General features: G+C 35.8%; 1 protein-coding gene across 9 annotated transcripts in view; it reads right to left on the bottom strand.

Annotated features, from left to right (window-relative positions):
* RIMS1 (regulating synaptic membrane exocytosis 1) overlaps positions 1-18864 on the bottom strand; it is a gene marked incomplete at its 3' end in the record, with an annotated part of 310018 nt that overhangs the window by 37334 nt on the left and 253820 nt on the right. For 4 of the 9 annotated variants that reach the window (XM_082756958.1, XM_082756967.1, XM_082756960.1 and 1 more), the window contains one exon: positions 3809-4041. The exons of the other annotated variants lie outside the window; for them this stretch is intronic. In XM_082756958.1, coding sequence (XP_082613084.1) covers positions 3809-4041 — 233 coding nt within the window. The remainder of the gene's footprint in view (positions 1-3808; positions 4042-18864) is intronic. 9 annotated transcript variants of the gene reach the window in all.

Below are 18864 nucleotides of genomic sequence, written 5' to 3' on the forward strand. Positions count from 1 at the left end.
CAAAAAATATACTGTAGTGGAGAAGTCCATGTGAGGGCACGTGCAATTTTTGCATAGGGAACTAGGTTATAAGATTCTCATGTGGTTTTGCTCAGATTGCTAGTTACTTCCTGAGTAAAGCAGACAGACACCCAAGGATACCTTCCAAATAACTAGTCCACACACACACAGAAATTTTTCCAGCCTGCTTTCACCTTTGGACAATACTTAATTTCAGCTCTACTTCACAGCACGTAACCTGTCTGTGAAAGATTAATACCTACAGCTTGACTTCTGTTTGCTGAAGTTAACCTTCTCAAACAGAAGATGGACTGCAAACAGAAATACTTCATTGTGGTTCACACCAAATCAAAATGCAGTATTAACAATACTGCCCTAAGTCACTCATGCTCAGGAACCTGTAATATAGGAATATCCCTAGGGAGAGACTCGTATCACAAATCACAACAAAAAATATTATTTCCTATCTTTAATTTCTCAACTAATTTGCTTTATAGATAGATGTATTAATAAATAAATAAATAAATAAATAAATAAATAAAAAAGCCTGGCACAGATGAGAAAGCCAGACAAGCTGAGTTAGAAGACAATTGTACAAAATATATCTGGAGTTGCTTTCATTCTTCTATGTTCTTTTGGGGGGTTTTGCTTCCTTATTTTCTTCATTTCATTGTGAGAGTATACAACATGCTGTATCTTCATCAAAATACTGCCAGTAACTACAAGGCTTTTTCAACAAACTATAAAATCTACCCAATTTGTAGATTTACAAACAAACCAATAAGGATTTCATTATTTCAGTGAACACTTACTAAAACCATTATGAAGTCTTAAAAATAACTGAGAGGATGGAGCATCCTCTGCATGAAAGGGTACTTTTCCTTGCAGATTAACATAAAAATGAAAAGTGATCCTTTCGTTCGCAATAGGCACAAATTCAGAGAAAAATATTTTCCAACAGTAGTGAACAATAAGTATGTACAAAATAATGTAATTACTGATCCTTCTAAATCTAACATACAAATGAATCTGCCACTTATATACAAAAAGGATCACACATGCATGCACAGGCTCACACACACACTTCTTTTTCCATTGAAAAGAATATTAACTCTTAGAAATAAATGCTACCTAGTAGTAGTTTCATACACACTATATATTTGGATGAGATTAAACCCATGCAATGTGCTGGAAGCAAGAATTATCTACAAAAAGTGGATTTCAATCATTGTTGACCATTTCTTCAAATGAAAAGTCAAGACGGAAGCTAATTTAACTAGCTTTGATGACAATAGCAAACTGGAAGTTTTTATATACATGTTTCCCAAAAATATGGAAACTCAAATTGACAAGAAATATCCAATCTTTTGTTTTAATTTCGGTTTTCTGTTTTGAGTTCTCAGAAATGAATAAATACAAATATCATGAATATATGACCTGCAGTCATGCAAGTCTTAAAAATAAAAAGTAAAAAACAAACCAAAACTCACCAATTCAGAAAAAAGCTATGGAGGCATGGAGGCTACACACACACACACACACACATATATATTTTAAAGGGAATAATATATATATATAAAATACATGCACTGTCACAACAGCACACTTTCAGTTATTGATGACTTACAGCAGAAGCTCATGGCTGGCACCACTTCTGTGGAGGCCCACAGACCTCCATTAAAAGCTTCAAAATGCATCTGTCTATTAGAACTGATCTTTACATAACCATTTTTTAAGATCTCGTTTATATTGCTGATTCTTTACTGTGAGTAGCAGAGACATTATGAATTTACTTAGGCTCAACATATTAAAATGAATTAGACCTTCTTAGAGTCCTCGTCCCCTCTCACAGATATACCATAAGAAGGAAGGAAAGAGTGTCCCTGATTTAGGGCATGAGTATCTAGTCTCCAACAATGGATTTTCTTTGGAAAACATCAAATCTCACGTTCTAGTACACATATATTGTTCTTGTTCTAAGTATACATATATTAATACAACTTACTCTTTTCTGACATAATTTAACTAAACAAATATTGACTATTAAAACATGCCATGTTTTATTTGCTCTGCTTTTACCAGAGATAGTGCTGTTTGTGTGTACCACAGTGAGGCAAAGTAAATATCATTCTCAATTCTGTTTTACAATCATGAATAATACTTTTCACAATTTGCTGTTTGCATTTCATTATAACTTCAGGTGCTCCGTTCCTTGCAAAATTTCTATTGCTTTGAAATTTGTATCAACCAACACTTGGAGAGCTATAGCATCTTTATGTGAAGAACAGGAACATCTAAGCTTTAAAGAGGTATTACTAGAAAGTGTTTGGAAGTTGCAAGTTAGATTTTAAGTTAATTGCCAACTACACTATGAAGTTCAAGTAAGATAAATCATCACTACATTTGGTAGTCCCCTGAGCCTTCCTCTTAATCATACAGTCCTGGTTCCTGGCTGGAGCTGGACTACTGGATAAGACGGAGCAAAGATTTTCTGTGGCACAGCAAATCCTGTTTCAATGAGATTAAGGAGCTAGACAGGAATGCCAGATCAAATTACAAAAACATTCTCACAGTCAGGCAGAGTGCTAATAATCCTACTGCATTTTTGAGCAATACAATATTACTTGGAACTGTGGGCTTCAAATACACCTACTACACAGCTATGATTTGGTTCGACTGCATGATTATTTGCTTCCTGGCTCAAAACTTTCCTAACTGAGTAGTATAGAAAAGTACTGAAGTCATTTTATTAAAGCTGACTGAGTTTTACATTCTTCAACACTTCTACTGCTCATCTATCAATAACAGAAAAAAAAAAAAAAAAAAAAAAAAAAACAACTAATATTTGATAATATAAATAAACAATATTATAACTTACCTTAGTTTAAATTATCCTGACTATATGAGAGGAGAGCTGCAGTACAATTAAATTCTATACTAGGCTGAAGCTTTTCCTTTTTTTTTTTTTTTTTTTTCCCTCTGCTTTATTTTAGTAAGAAAGAACCCTTAGGGTCAGATCCTGCTCACGCTGAAGACAAGAGCAAAAGTCTTCACTGGAGTTCAATACGAGAAGGACAGTGACTTTAAATCTTTTTTTTTTTTTTTTTTTTTTTTTCCTTTTGTATCTTTCTGTTTGAGCTTTTTTTTCCCTTCAGGCTACACAGATACTAAGCTTTTAAGATTTCTGAAGTAGCACTAAAGAGTTGGAAGTCTTATGTTCTTAATGAAGCATCATGCTTTAGTCTAATTTATCTGAATTCACTGACCTCATTTTGCCAGTGTTGTTTTAAGGAAAAAATATTAAATTTTCTCTTGACTAACAAATCAAAAGTAGCTTTTAAAACCATATTTTTTGGCACTGCAGGTATACAACCCATTATAAAACTTATATAACTGACATTCATTTGCTCAGATTTCAATTCCTCCATTCATATTCACCTCTTCAACTAAAATAAATTTTCTGTACACAAAAGTCTGCTCTTACCCAAACCATTATACACTGTTGATACCCACATATGTCTCTTTGTATTTCCTTGCCTACCTGTAAACAAGGCTTCTAAGAAATTAAATGCTTTTCATTGATCAGGACAGAAAGTTGTTATAGTACATAGTCTAAAAAACATTTGTATATGGTTTCTTGTAGATGCCTAATGATCAAAGAACATTAACACCTCAGAAATTCTTTCACAGCTGAAAATTCTTCTCTCCTAAGTGGACTATATACACATAAGACAGATGCCACAGATGAAAGAATGGTAAACTACGTCAGGTGAGAGTCCTGCATCCAAAGAGTGTGCGTCTCACTCACCTGTTTGGCTAAGTTGAGATGTGCTTCTGCTCCTTCGAGACACTATGGCAACCACTTTGGCACTAAGGCTGGAACGCCTTTTCTTCCCACCTGTTCCAACCGTGCCGACAGCCGTGTCCGACTGACTCCCATCATTGTGCTCCAGCTTATACATCTCTCCGCTCACACTTGTGCTCTTAGTGATTCTCCCTGAAGTCCCCATCCGTCTGCCTTGCATTTTAGGAGTAAATGTACTACAGTTACAAAGTAAAAACAAACATGTTAATTTGTTTGTGTAGCAGTGCTTCCAAAAACCTTTTTTTCATTTAGTAAATTAATTTTAAGTCTTGATACATTTTCATGATTATTTTTTGGTTCTCATATATAAGCTTAATTTGGGTATTCCTCAGACTATATATTTTAAGTATTGTAATTTGCTCTTCACTTCAGTGAGGGAAAAGAGAAATGAATGCTTTCCCAATTGCTTTTCAGACTGACAGAGACACAGGCAACACTGAATTTCATGTAAAGCCTTTCTGCATATATCCCCAGAATACAGAAAGCAATAAAATAGCAATATTACCGCCAAAGAGAAAGGATACAGGACAAGAGAATATATGTACGTTAATACATTTATCTTGTAGGCGGTGTTCACAAAAACCTTAAGACCTACTAGATATAAAGATACCATTTTCTATATTTTCATACTTTACAGAAAGAAGAGATAACATGCAGTACTCTGTATGTTTTTGCTCTCTCACTTTTTAAAGGTAACTACAATAATTGCAGTATGAAGGCAAAGCAATTTTGAGAAAAAAAAAAAAAAAAAGTAATAACCCCAAAGAACTTTTATTGATTAATAGAAAGACAAATCTCTGTGTCAGTTCTGTTTGTTTTTCCTTAGCTATCATATTACATTTGAATGTTTCTATATGAATCCTTTTTCCGGTCCTACTCACGGAGGCTGGATGAAGTATTCAAAAACACACTCTGGAGTACAATCTCAAATATGCACAGGATGTACTAATACACTCACAACACTGCAATGACCAAGCAATGCCCTAGCTCTCATGGTAATGTTGAGTTCGTTATCACTCTGCAGAAATTTAAGCTGCAGTCTGACTCAATTCAGATGTAGTGGTTAAATTGGCCTAACAAGGAATATTCATTGTATCATAATCTTGTATTGCTGATTAGTAGGCGTACGAGTAACATACTAGTGATGGCCAGCCCCAACCCCCCATCACCTTTAAAAGAGAAAGAGAAGGGTTCGTTATTCTATTGCAAGTTTCAGACAGACAGGAAATCTTGCCAGGGAGACATGAAGGGGTCAGTGTGAGCAGAGATGACATCCCGTGACTTTGATGGATCTGGAACCTGCTAAAGCATAAATCAGTCCCTTCCTAAGACACATCTAGGGAAGTTTAGGGTGATGATCATCTAAGTTGTGTTTTACTGGCAGTTACCAAGACTTACTAATGAGTGACCATATGTAAGAGCTGATAAAAATAGACAACTATTTTTGGAACAAGCTGGGAAAAGTCGTGTCCTTGAATAGGCAACACTTAACATCAAGGGACTAATCAATCTCTGCATAGGCACGTACCTATGTTCAGCACTTCAGATCTGCACCGTTGATTTCAGATTAAGCAAAACTACAGCTTTTGCATAAACAATGCGCTGTGTTGCACTACAGTGCTCATGAACACATTTCAGTGGACCACCTGAGGCATGCTCAGCTTAAAATAGGTCCTCCCTTCTTCCCTTCTATCCCATTGCAACTTTAGTGACTGGTTTTTAGTTTTGCATGGCAAAACGGAGGGACACATATTTTGACATTTCTATGTAATATTCCCTTGTATTTTATTGGAGACTCCCCTCCTGTATATGCACACATACACACACATATATATATTCAGTTTCCTTAGGAAGTATTTTAACTGCACTTTTCACTTTTCTGGAAAACAACAACAAAGACCTGTTTCTTTTCATTTAAAATTAGTATCAAGTTGACTAAAAAATGCATTAATTTCATTTTTCAAAATGAGAGATTTTTCCCTGAAAGCTACCAGTAGGGAGTTACAGAACTTGTGATGATATGTAAATGGCATTAACATCATCACAGTCTTTTAATGTCTTGACTGCAAAATCTTCTCACAAGTAGTTCTTTTGCTTAAGCAGTAGCTTAAATCTTCACACCATTAAGTTTGTGAAGTACCCACGTTCTTGCTTCAATGACAGACAGATTTTCTAAAATATTTTAGAATCTGTAACCACAATTTTATACAGATAAATTAATTAATTATACAGTAGAATTAAATATGAGACTTCAATCCTATTGGCTAGACTGACTGCTTAAAAACATGCACAGTATAAATACACTAGGTTTGGACTGAGAAGAGTTCTGAGAAGTGCTTCAATCAGAAGCATGTCTGATACTGGTGGAATACGTCATCCTGGGAGCACTGTACTTTGTATTGCAAAACCCAACCCTTAAATACTGTTATCTTCTATTACTAGGTGGTAATAGAAAGGTAAGAATTGCTCAGACATGGATCTAATTTAACTTAACTAACGTCCTTTGAACTACTGATGATGTAATATACTCCCTAAATCAGTACACCTCTCATGAAACTGTTTCTTGTCTGTTTTATATGAATATAAAATTACTTATTGTCATCAGTCCTTAGTGAAATTTACTGTATACATAAATTTGCCTATGCCTTTTGAAAAACATCAGCACTGTTGCTTTTTTTTTTTCCAGCTCTAGAATAGACAGCTTTCAATTCAGGTAGCTACGCTTTAGTAAATAAACACTTGAGTGGTTGGAAAGCTGCCTGGCAGAGAAGGACCTGGGAGAAATGGTTGATAGTCGGCTGAATATGAGACAGCAGTGTGCTCAGGTGGCCAAGAAGGCCAACAGCATCCTGGCTTGTGTAAGAAGCAGTGTGGCCAGCAGGGCTAGGGTAGTACTCGGCTTTGGTGAGGCTGCACTTCAAGTACTGTGTTCAGTTTTGGCCCCTCACTACAAGAAGGACATGGAGGTGCTCGAGAGAGTCCAGAGAAGGGCAACGAAGCTGGTGAGGGGTCTGGAGAACTGATTCTTACGAGGAGCAGCTGAGGGAGCTGGGATTGTTCAGCCTGGAGAAAAGGCTGAACAGAGGCTCAGGGGTGACCTTATTGCTTTCTACAGGTACATTAAAGGAGGCTGTAGTGAGGTGGGGATTGGTCTATTCTCCCATGTGCCTGGTGACAGGATGAGGAGGAATGGGCTAAAGTTGTGCCAGGGGAGGTTTAGGTTGGATATTAGGAAAAACTTCTTTACCAAAAGGGTTGTTAGGCATTGGAATGGGCTGCCCAGGGAAGCAGTTGAGTCACCATCCCTGGAGGTCTTTAATAGACATTTAGATGTAGAACTCAGTGATATGGTTTAGTGGAGGACTGGTTAGTGCTAGGTCAGAGGTTGGACTAGGTCTTGGAGGTCTCTTCCAACCTAGACGATTCTGTGGTTCTGTGACTGTCAAATGCATGCTCTCCAAACAAGCAATGAATTACGTGACCTTTCTGGAACCCCTACAAGAGGAACTTTGTTACAGTTCCAAAGTTACAGACAAAACTTCTTAATCTGAAGCAGTGTAAACACATAACAATGAATATCTGCTAATCACACTTCTTTCTACAGAAGCAATTAATTGCACACATGCCCATGGTACACATCCTATCAGTCATGATAGTAAGTAATTAACAACTTGTTCCTTCAGGCTCAGAAATAATAATAATCAGACCTGCCCTAAATTTCTGGCATATCAGCACAGTAATCTATTTTTCTTTAAATCCCCTTCTCTTCCAAAACAGTTTCCAGGTCCCTATCAGACCGTGGCTTTTAACATTCTTCCACTTTCCTTCAACACCACCTAGTTATGTGAAGGATGTATTGCTAAGTATCTATGGAGTTCCTGTCTCTGTCTTTCATTCACTGAGTACTAATTGTGTTTGTTTCCCTTCCTCAGTTGTTGTTTGGGAAAAAAATCTTAAGAACTGAGATCCTGGTGATATCTAGCTTTCTTCGAACAGTATAGATGTATAGTATAGATGCTTATTTCATAGGCTACATACACTATTGTCTTTTAAAGCTGTAATGGACACTAAACCATGTTATTTTTATTGTTTTTCATAGAATTCAATAACCTGTTCTTTACAAAATATCTAATCTAGAAGCTACTTTTTTTCAAGTAACACGGATTTCTGTCTTTACCTCTCCACAAACACTGCAACATAAAAAAATAGTAATCAGGATTGGCCATGCTTTAAGAACATAAAAGTCATTATGCTTCAAATAGCAAATAAATTTTAAAAAGCAGTGATGAACTCTACAAAGTTTATGCTGAAACTTCTGATAAAAATATTTTTTTACAATTTGAGAAGATTTAGGGAAGTTTACTGTTCTTAATGTTGGGGCTGGATATAGTTCCATAGCTCTTACACAGAATTTCAGCTATGGCAAAAAATCTTAGGAAATGTTTTCTTTCTAAAAAGAAGTGATATCACCTACTTGCACAGTTATGAAGAAAATCTTAAAAATAGAGATCTAATGTACAATGTGATAACACTGTCTAAATATGCAAACAACCTGCAGCAATAGCTCGGAGTGGTGTCACACAATCCCTGTATCTAAACAGAACCATTGATCCCTAATTCTGTATAATAACAGATGTTGGCTTGCCAACATCATTCGCACATCAGCCAGTTTCTGAATCTTGAGTCCTTTTTCTTCATCAGCTGAGGAAAGAAGTCCTCTTACAACGTTGCAAGAAGGCTGGTTTGCTTTTCCGGAGGAGGAAACACTTTGCCATTTCAAAGTCAGACGAAAAGTACAGTCTGATATCTGGCAGGGCAGAAACCCACAGGTCTCATTTTCAAGGATCCCACTGTCTAGTTTGATTAGGCATGGGTAACTCCTTTTCCCCAGTACTTGGAATTGGATTTCAATGACTATTTCTGTGATGATGATGTTTCCTTCTATCCAAATCTTTCTTACCTACCTAGGATTTTGTTCCCATTTGGAGCCACAGAACCTTATCAATTCTGTAACTGTGTTTATGAATACTTTAAGAGAGAGAGAAGAAATTGAAAATACTTTTTTTTTTTTTCTTCTGTTGAGATCACCTGTTGACATTTAATTGATCTATATAGACATGTACTTTATTGAAATATTCTTTCATAGAATGTATTGTTTACAGCAATAAAAATGAATGAACTATAGAATCTGCCATGCAATTAAAGAAACAGTTGTTTATCCTACTACTGACTTTGCTCTAATAATTTCAAGAATGTATGGATATAATAAATACTAATCCTGTGATATTTTTATGTCAATTTTTATGTTTTTGTACAAACTCAAATGCTCAAACCTCACATTATTTACTGATAAGAATTTAGGGGGCAGTGATGTCTGCCAACTGAGAAATATGAGTTGATAGTATTGTAGCTTAAAGAAAATCCATTTTCTTTGTATATTAATTTCCAAATTCAAGGGCTATGAATTTGTTTTTATTAACGGATAGATCACTTTTTTGAAGATACACATAAATTTAAGTTTTCATTGCCTGCAAGAGATAGAAGGACTTAAAGATTCACCTTAAAAAGATTGAGGTATTTGGAATTCAGATCGATCTTCTGCTTGTTTTTACCATACAAATACCAAGTTCAACTTTCCTAGGAAATATTTTCTAGTGTATTTCTAGTATAAAGAAGCCATTAGTTTGCTAGAAACAGATTTAATGGGATAGGACGTGTATTCTTAGGGTCAAATTGTACAGCTGTCCAGTACTTCCACTTGTCATAACTGAGCAAACAGGGATAAAGATTAAATTTTCTTTACATTCACCTAATCCCTGGGCTAATTTATTATTTGATGTTAACTGGAACAGTATCAAAAGAACAGATAGTTAAAATTCACTCTTGTCTAATTAAATACCTTTCGAACACAATATTTTTCCATTCCATTACTGGCTATCACTTGGAGACATAGCTCCTAGTTCACACTGTTACTTTCATCAGTATGCTTAGGGTTTAATTTATAAAGCACAAAGAAGCAAAAGACCTGCATGAATTTACAGATTTACTTTTGCACTTAGTTGTTCTGATAATAATATACCTAATTTTTTATTTTTCTTTAGTAGACTTTCTCGGATTATTAATATATTCATTTTAATGTGGACATAAGTCTTTTGCAGGCTAAAATTGAATTGGTAATTTTTAAAGTTATATTGTCAATTTAAATCTAGTTGTCATAACAACAAATAAATAAATGAATACAATTTTCAATAGCAGGATAAATAAGAGTAGCATATTAATCAGTATACTCCATTTATTTCTAAATGAAGTATTTCACCTGCATTTTTATTCAATTTTATTTTACCAGCTTTATCAATTCCTTCAATGAGTTCAGCAAAAATCTTATGCTATTCCTAATTATTGGCATATCTCTGCATCTATTTTACAGATGGAACTCATCTTTCAAAAGTTCTGGAATAACATGTATAATTTAACTAATTTAGCAATAGTTCCAATACTAACTTTAGCATAGCCCAAATACATTTTGTTCACTTACATCTTCTTTTTAACATGGCATCCCATTCAGTTTTCTGACTGTTGCTTTTGATTACTATTTCAGTGCCATGCATGATACATTAAGATACATAAATTGAGTGAACGGTAGCTGTATCTTAGTGTAAATGTCCTAAGTTTGTTCATATGTTTTTACTGGTATTCCTACAAGTCTTTGATTATGTGCAGAATTTAAAAGGCTTCTACAGATGTGAAAATTATTTTTATCCAGGGGACATGATATAATGATTATATTTTTTCCTGATATGGCAGATATTTTACTACTAGATATTACTAAATCAGTAAAATATGGTTCAAAATGAATAAACTTTACAGATATTCATCCTGCAAAAAGAGTCACCCAACCATTATATTTGTGACACAATAAAGTGATGGTCCCCTTGACCCTAGCTGGAGAGCGGGGTGGCCCGGAGCTGTCCTTCAGCACCAGCCCACTCCCCGTGAAGGACAAAGTGCTCTCACTTTTCTGTCAGAACTTTCACACTCGAGACAGATCCTATCTGTACTACACAAGGTGAAATGCAGACTGTGGTTGCATGCCAGCAATCAGAGTTGTGGAGAGAGGCAGTGCTTTCAGTTTTGCTAGCTGCCACTACCTGCGAATTGTACTTCACTTCTGTGGGAATGAAGACTGAACTATTTAGATAAAGAAAATTATTTGAGCAGCATGAGTTGCAAGCTGACAGAAAAAATAATATAGTAAATTCTATAAAATGAACACAGGGTAAGGACAGTGTGAATTACATTTGCTTGTATTAAACTATAGCATGCATAACTATATAAAACTGAAACTAATCCAATTGCATGTATTAAATCACTGTATATTTTTCCTCATACAGATATCTAATACATATATTCAAAATGAATAAAAACATACACACAAAAAAAAAACAACCCACAGATTGAGAAAATTAGTATACAGGTAAACACTTTAGTTCTCAGTAACTATATGAACTATCTACCAATAGCACATATTGCCTGAAAAAGAAAGATAGTAAGACAAGAAGCCAGAACAAACTTTGCCCATAAACTCACCTATATAAAATCTGGATGTATATCCTTTCAGGGAAAAAAAAAAACACTTTAATGATCAGCCATTGCTAAAATCACAGTATTCATTATCTTCATTATTTTAAACTCACTAATGACTTAGAAAAATACTTTTTAGGTGTTTATTTTCTTGATCATTATTACTTCATCCATATTTCCAATAATGCAAGTCACAAGTAAACAAGTAATCCCCTGTATTTCTTGCAGTACAGATGATATTTTAATGTAAGTTCTTTCTAAAGAATTGCTGTAACTTAAATCTTTAGACAGAATCCCTGGCCTTCACCAGCATGAGCTAGTAAGCTTTCTTTCTCTTCTGCTGAATGCAGAATCACGTAGTAATTCATAGCCTCTATGGCACCCTTTTGCAATGAGGTAACTCATGAATACTAATAACCTCCTAAACATATAATAGTTATGGACCAAAGAGAAGATGAGCACTCCTTTAATAATGAGAAACATTACATTTCTAAAAATAATCGACATCTTGCTATTAGTATTATATGATATATAATTAATAAATCCAAACTCAAAGCACCTATCCACAAATTGCTCTGTCAGTCTTAGAATAGATAGCCTTATTTACCTATGATAAATAACATTGCTGTAAGATTAATTACTATGCAATTTATGGTATTTCATAAATTAATTCAGACATGGAGCTTTACAAACCAAAGGACAAACACATATCCCATATTAAAATTTAGTAAGTCAAGAGACTTTTTTAGACCACAAAGAAGTTGATTCAATGAAATAATCATTGTGTACAGTCTGTACCTACTGCAACTACATATTGATCTAACATGCACATTGATCATATATTATATCCATAAAATAGCTATTAGAATCAGAAAGAATTTTCTTCTGTAAAATCACTACATTAGAGTTGTTATAGTGTATAGTGTATAGTTACAGTTGTATAGTGTATATACGGTGTATATATACGTATTTAGTGTACATACGCATATATACACCGTATATAGTGTATATCTGTTCAGGACAATATTCTTATTTTTTCAAAAAGACTTCCCAGTGACTCAGATACTTCCACTGGAATTACAAAGTCTCAGCCCATTGTGTACAATGTGTAAACTCTCACTGAGGTAAGGGCTGGGAAAAAAAATTCTTTACAGACTTCTTTGGGAGTTTAACTGATTCACATCTTTCTTTTGAAGATTAGGAAATTTCCATGTTGGAATGTAGTATCAGAATTTGCTTTCTGAAAATGCCTGAGTAACACACTGACCAGTGAACTGTGCAAGTTTCACAGCTCTCAAAGATCTCATAAAGTCACAAGATCTCACAAGATTTACAAGTTTTAAACTTGTAAAACTAACATTTCTCCATGAAATGAATGAATAATAATTCCATGAGTAATCCTTAACATTACGAACACTTCAATAAGTTAATTTATACTCTCTGAAGCAAGCACAGAGATTGTCTCTGCATGCAGGAACCTGTGTGTTTGTGTGCATAGCCATGGCACTATCAGCGTGAAGCCAGCTAATCACATGAGTCATAAAATGAAACCAACACAAAAGCAGTTAGCAGGGACAATACTCCAAGTTAAGTATTGCTATTACTGCTGATGTGGACAGGCTAATGGAATCAAAGGACTTCGTTAGCTGGGGTTAGCTTTGTTAACCCAAACTTGACAGCAGATAGATGGGTATATTTTAGGGTCAAAAATATGAAATATAGCAAGCATGTAGATGTTAAATCTTTATCAAGAAATTAGGTATTGGCGTGTGCAGGTATGACAAAAATGTGGAGTTTTTTACACTCACCACTAAATTGAGAAAACTTCCTTCAGTAGGAAGAAAAACTGGTGCATTCATCCTTTTTTCTTTGTACAGCATTCAGCATATTATTCTCCCTGTCACATCATGTTGTATTGCTTTTTCCCCACAAATGCATGAGGTACTACTGTACCTGTGATCTTACTGCTTGTCATGTAAAAAGGCTAAATCATTGATATGAATCATTCACTGGTCATTTACAGAAGTACATGGTAGCAACAGGTAACAGGCACAAAGAAGGGAATGAATGGAGGAGGAAAATCTAAAAGGCTAAATGATACAGTGGAAGGACAGGAATAACAAAGAAAATATAGAAAATACGTTAAAAAGAAAATGAGACAGAGATAGACCAGGTGAGAGCTACTCTGAAGTATAGGAAAAACTATTTTACTAAATTTCTTCATTCTAAAAATAACATGTACTGCCTGTTAAAAACGCTACAGCACAATGTTCTCATAATAAAAGTTTGTGCACTATATTTTATCTGAATCAACTGCAATAACTAAATGAAAAACTAATTAAAAATATTTTTCTGCCTTTTTCAAATCATGAAGAAAGGCTGTTGGTAACAACAGTTTCTTTGAAAGAGGAAGCATAATTTGATAATTAAAAATGCACAAGCAGTGCTTCATAGTAGATTTTTCATGTGCAGATGTTCTGAAGGGATTAAAGACTCCATCTTCCTCCCTCTCGGACAGAGGTATAAAGCAGTTCATAATGATGGATTTTAAAAAAAAAATCTTTAGATAATGAATAATTAGAACATTAATTACTCTGGCTTCACCTTGGTCGTGTACACAAACAACCTCAGAATCAGACAATTTCATCTGTAATACACTTTTGGGGGGTAAAAACAATGCATAATTATATTTTTAAACAGCTTAGCTTAACTGTTTTCACATATCTTGCCTCTGCATTAACTGTTTGGAGGATATTGCCCTCTATTTTCCTCCATAAAAGTAAGAGTTGTGACAAGTTAAACCAGTGTGCTTGCACCAAGAGAGATCACCTAAGAAGCAATATTAATTAATTGCTGTTCATTTTTTTTCTCTAATGAAACTGAAAAGTGCATTAGTTAATAAAACAGTTTAGGTGCTGGTTTTTGAGCTGCAATTATTCATGGAAACAAAACAAGATTCCTAATTTATGTCTGTTATTGTGGTAGATCCTTGCACTATGGAGATTTTTGATTAAAAACGCTGGTCAGTTACACTGTTAGAGGTTTGGATGTTAGTGACATCTGTAAAGAAAGTTTGTCAAACAACAGAAAATTTCCACTTCTGTTTAATGCTCAAGGTTGATTTTTATCTTCTTTTCTATGTTCCAGACCATGACAGACCATCTAGACCTTTTGAAGGAGCTAAGAAAAACACACAAGTATTGTTCTGTAACATAATAAGCAAGTAAATAAATTCACTCCACTTTGAAAAGTACTTATGGCTGGTGCTTGACTGAAAGATGTTAATCCTTTTATCAGGCACAAACTGTCTTCTGTTCCTTTGAGTATCTGTATAAATTTGGTGAAACAACATTTTAAAGTCATAAGTGTCATGTTAAGAGACTTGGAAGAGATCACCAGTGAAAATACCAAAAGACTTTCTATCACATCATGGTGTTGCACTCATCCACAACTGCTATTGCTAGTTAGATTGCACATTTCCTAAATATTACCACTTCACTTGCAGGCTAGAAGCAGAAAGTCAGTATTTTACAGGAAGTTTCCTTCTCTTAACTACTCTGGATCTGGGAAATTGAGGAAGGCTGTATCTTCTGTGCTGGTGATCAGGCAAAACTCAAGATAAAGTCATATGACTGGAGTGCAACACAAGTGAAATGGACAACCATCTCTGTAAAGAAAGAGACTAACTCACAATGAGGATGAAGAAGGAGAATAAGAACACTTGGGGAATCTATTCTTCCGACAGGAATCCATTCTTCCAACAGCTCTTTCTGAAAGCAAAAACGTTTCCTAAAAATCCCTGAGACTGAGCGTGAGCCTTTCCAACATACCATCACCAATATTTATCATATTACAATCATCTCATGAGATGGTCAGAATATCTTTTATATCAACAAAACACTCACTGTTCCCTCACTTTTGCAGAGGAAGCAGACTACTTTTTTCACGTATCATTCACCATGTTCTGCAACTGTGACTTAGCAATCTTATAGAACTTCAATCTTTCACTGTGTAACTGGGTTAAGCAAAGAATTTTAAAGAAGCACCTGTGGTTTTTGGTCCAAATTTTCCACATGATGTGGGGATTGAATCCACAGCACCAAACAAAAATAAACTCAGATGCAAGAGGCAGCATATGATCACTAACGAAGACGTTAGAAGAGATTCGTCCATCATCACACCAAAGCTCTAAGCCAGCAACCTGAAGAAATTCATTTGCCAGAGCAGTAATTATCTATCTGAGCCAGAAGACCATCCTTTCTCTTCCTGCCACCACCCCACACCCCAATCCTCTAAAAGTGTTCTAGCTTCTGTAGTAAAGAGTTTTAAATAAGACCGACTTCTTTGTGCACAGTCTTCATTTATCGCTGGGACAGGCCCATACCATGTGCTGACTGAGGCGATTTCAGCAGAGAAAAATGTGAGACTAATTCAGTGAGTATACCTAAAGGTTTACAGAGACAGGTTCAGTCCCAGCATTCCTACTTTTCAGCACTTAGCTTTGCACTCATCATATTCTTTTTGTATATTTTGTGAAAGTTTTCTTTAGTAATCATGCATTATATTACATAGATCTGATTTTACTGACTTATGGCATTAAAAAAGTCATATATAAGCAGTAAAACTGACAGAATATTTTATTCATATATGCAAGCAACAATCCCTCTATTTTCAGTCACCTTCTCCTGTTTTATTAAAATATGCCCATCAGTTTAAAAGCCATATATATTTTTTTCCACTTTCCATTTTAAGCTACATTTTTACATCAGGTGAATTTTTATAAGACTTATTTTATTCTAAGATATCACAAATTGAAGAGCTGTATAAGTTTTCGGTTTTTGTTTTCAGTTTAAGTTTTGTAAGTGGAGCAGTTTGGGTGATTTTAAATTTATTATGACAGCTCTTCAAGCCAATTTGATGGTCATTCTTCTACTTCTGGTCAATACCAGTTTCAGTCAGTGCATTGACTGCTTAGACAGCCAAACTTTGTTAGAATTGTAATTTTTTTTACTTTTGACATCTGAGTAATTTTTACTGATGAACTTAAACTTACCTTCACCATTTGGGCTGAACTTTGATACTTTATTATGTTTGAGTTTCATAAGTTATGTTACAAGTTATGCACCAAGTGCAAGGTCCTGCATCGTCCTGCATCTGGGCCAGGGCAGTCCCAAGCACAAAAGACATGCTGGACAGAGAATGGACTGAGAACAGCCCTGAGGAGATGGACCTGGGGATGGTGGTTGATGAGAAGTTTCAACATGAGCTGGCAATGTGCTCCTGCAGCCCAGAAAGCCAGCTGTACCCTAGGTTCAATCAAAAGAAGGATGGACAGCAGGTTGAAGGAAGTTAATTATCTCCCTCTGCTCTGCTCTCATGAGAATCCACCTGGAGTGCTATGTTCAGCGCTGGAGCTCCCAGCACAAGAAAGGCATGGGAGTATGCGAACGAGTCCAGAGGAGGGCAACAGAGATTATCAAGGTGCTGGAGCACCTCTCCTATGAAGACAGGCTGAGGGAGTTAGGGTTCTTCAGCCTGGATAAGAGGAGGCTCTGGGGAGACATTATAGTGGCCTTCCAGTACCTAAAGAAGGCCTACAGGAAAGATGGGGATGGACTCTTTCTCACGGAGTGTAGTGATAGAACAAGGAGTAATGGCTTAAAACTAAAAAAAAAAAGGTAGATTTTGATTAGATATTAGGAAGAAATTCTTTATTCTGGGGATGGTACAGGCACTGGCACAGGTTGCCCAGAGAAGCTGTGGGTGCCCCATCCCTGGAAGCGTTCAAGGCTAGCTGGGATGGGGCTTTGAGCAACCTGGTCTGGTGGAAGGTGTCCTTGCCCATGGCAGGGGGATTGCAATTAGATGATTTTAAGAACCCTTCCAATCCAAACAATTCTATGATTCTATGGTTTAGAGGCACAGAGACTAACCAAAAAATCATAGACTAATGTAAAAGATCAGCCTACAAACAAATTACTATATATTCTGTTCCTATACTTGTTCAACAGGAAACAGCCCATATAATCACTTTCCTGAGGAAACACTCTAGATAAAGAGACATGAAGTAACACAAGGACCAGAAGTGCTGTGTAAACAAACTAGCTTTGGAGTGAGAAGCCTCAGAGCTGCACTTAGTGGCATTCTGCCCAACCTCACAAGTCCTGCAAGGCAGAGCTCCTGGGCTCTGTATACGAAGTTCCTGAGACGAAATAGCATGCTGGGATAAATCTGTTGTATATGAATAGCTGGGAATGCATGATGTGATTATACCAGGCACTCTAAAACGGCAGTGAGCCTGCAAAATATAGAGAAATACTTTCAGATACTATGGCAGTGAGTATCCAGAAGCAAGGGTATGTCCAGAATAGGCAGTGTTACAGCACTCTGGTGCCAGGGTTGGTGGAAAGATCCCTTCCTTCTCTTCCTACTGGCTGGTTCTACATGAGTTTCATATGCTCTATTATGGTTTAGGAAACCTGTCCCTCAGCTATATTCTCTAATGAATCTAATATGGGCTTTTATCGTTAATTTTTAACAGTTAAACCCATGGAAAGTCTTCAGTCTGTCAGCAGTGCTGGCTACATTATGGATGCTTTGGTGGACTATCCAGCTACAGGAAAGAGGATTTTCTCCATACTAAAATCAACTAATTAAACTCCCTCAGTTATTAAATATAAAACTAGAAACCACTGAAGTAACTGCACAACAAATGTTGCTTATGACATTTTATAAAAATGAGTCTTTACTTGGCCCTAAACATCTTGTTTACAGGAGAAACCTTGACTACAAAGAAACACTCATACACAGGCAAATTGTCAGGAATGTAATTAGTGTCATAAATATAGCAGTTTTCTTTTGGTCTTTATAACAGTCCTGTTTTATACCAAACTAGAATTCCATTATTGTTTTAGTCATGCTGTACAAAAGCTGAAACAGTCCAATATCTTGGTTCTAATACTGACTTTAACATTGAATACAGTTTGTTTTTATAAATTACAAATAAGTAATTGTTGAAAAATAATTGGGAAATCAAAGTAGGTGAGTATTGCCATGTGCTCAGTTAGCTTGCTAATACTACAAGAGTCTAATTCCTGAAGTTAATGGGAAAGTGCTTGACAGATCAATGCAAGTGCTTAATGCAAAGGCCAGCCAGCCAGAATAAAACTTGCAAACAAGTGTTTAACATCCTGATTCAGTAAAACACCAGACTTGTGCTTGAATGGCTCTCTTTCCAGCAAATCATGTCACAGGACAGGCTATATAGTTCACTGAAAGTAGAATTCACTAACCACAGCTCTTCATTAGTGGTGGGAGTGCTCATTCCTACTCCACTGAATCTTCTTGCACATGCAGTCTTTATCTAACTATCCTTCCCTTTCCTGTGTCACTCACTGCTGCTTGATAATATTGTGCCA

This window comes from Aythya marila (genome assembly GCF_965140915.1).
Source record: "Aythya marila genome assembly, chromosome: 3".
Taxonomy (NCBI): Eukaryota; Metazoa; Chordata; class Aves; order Anseriformes; family Anatidae; genus Aythya; species Aythya marila.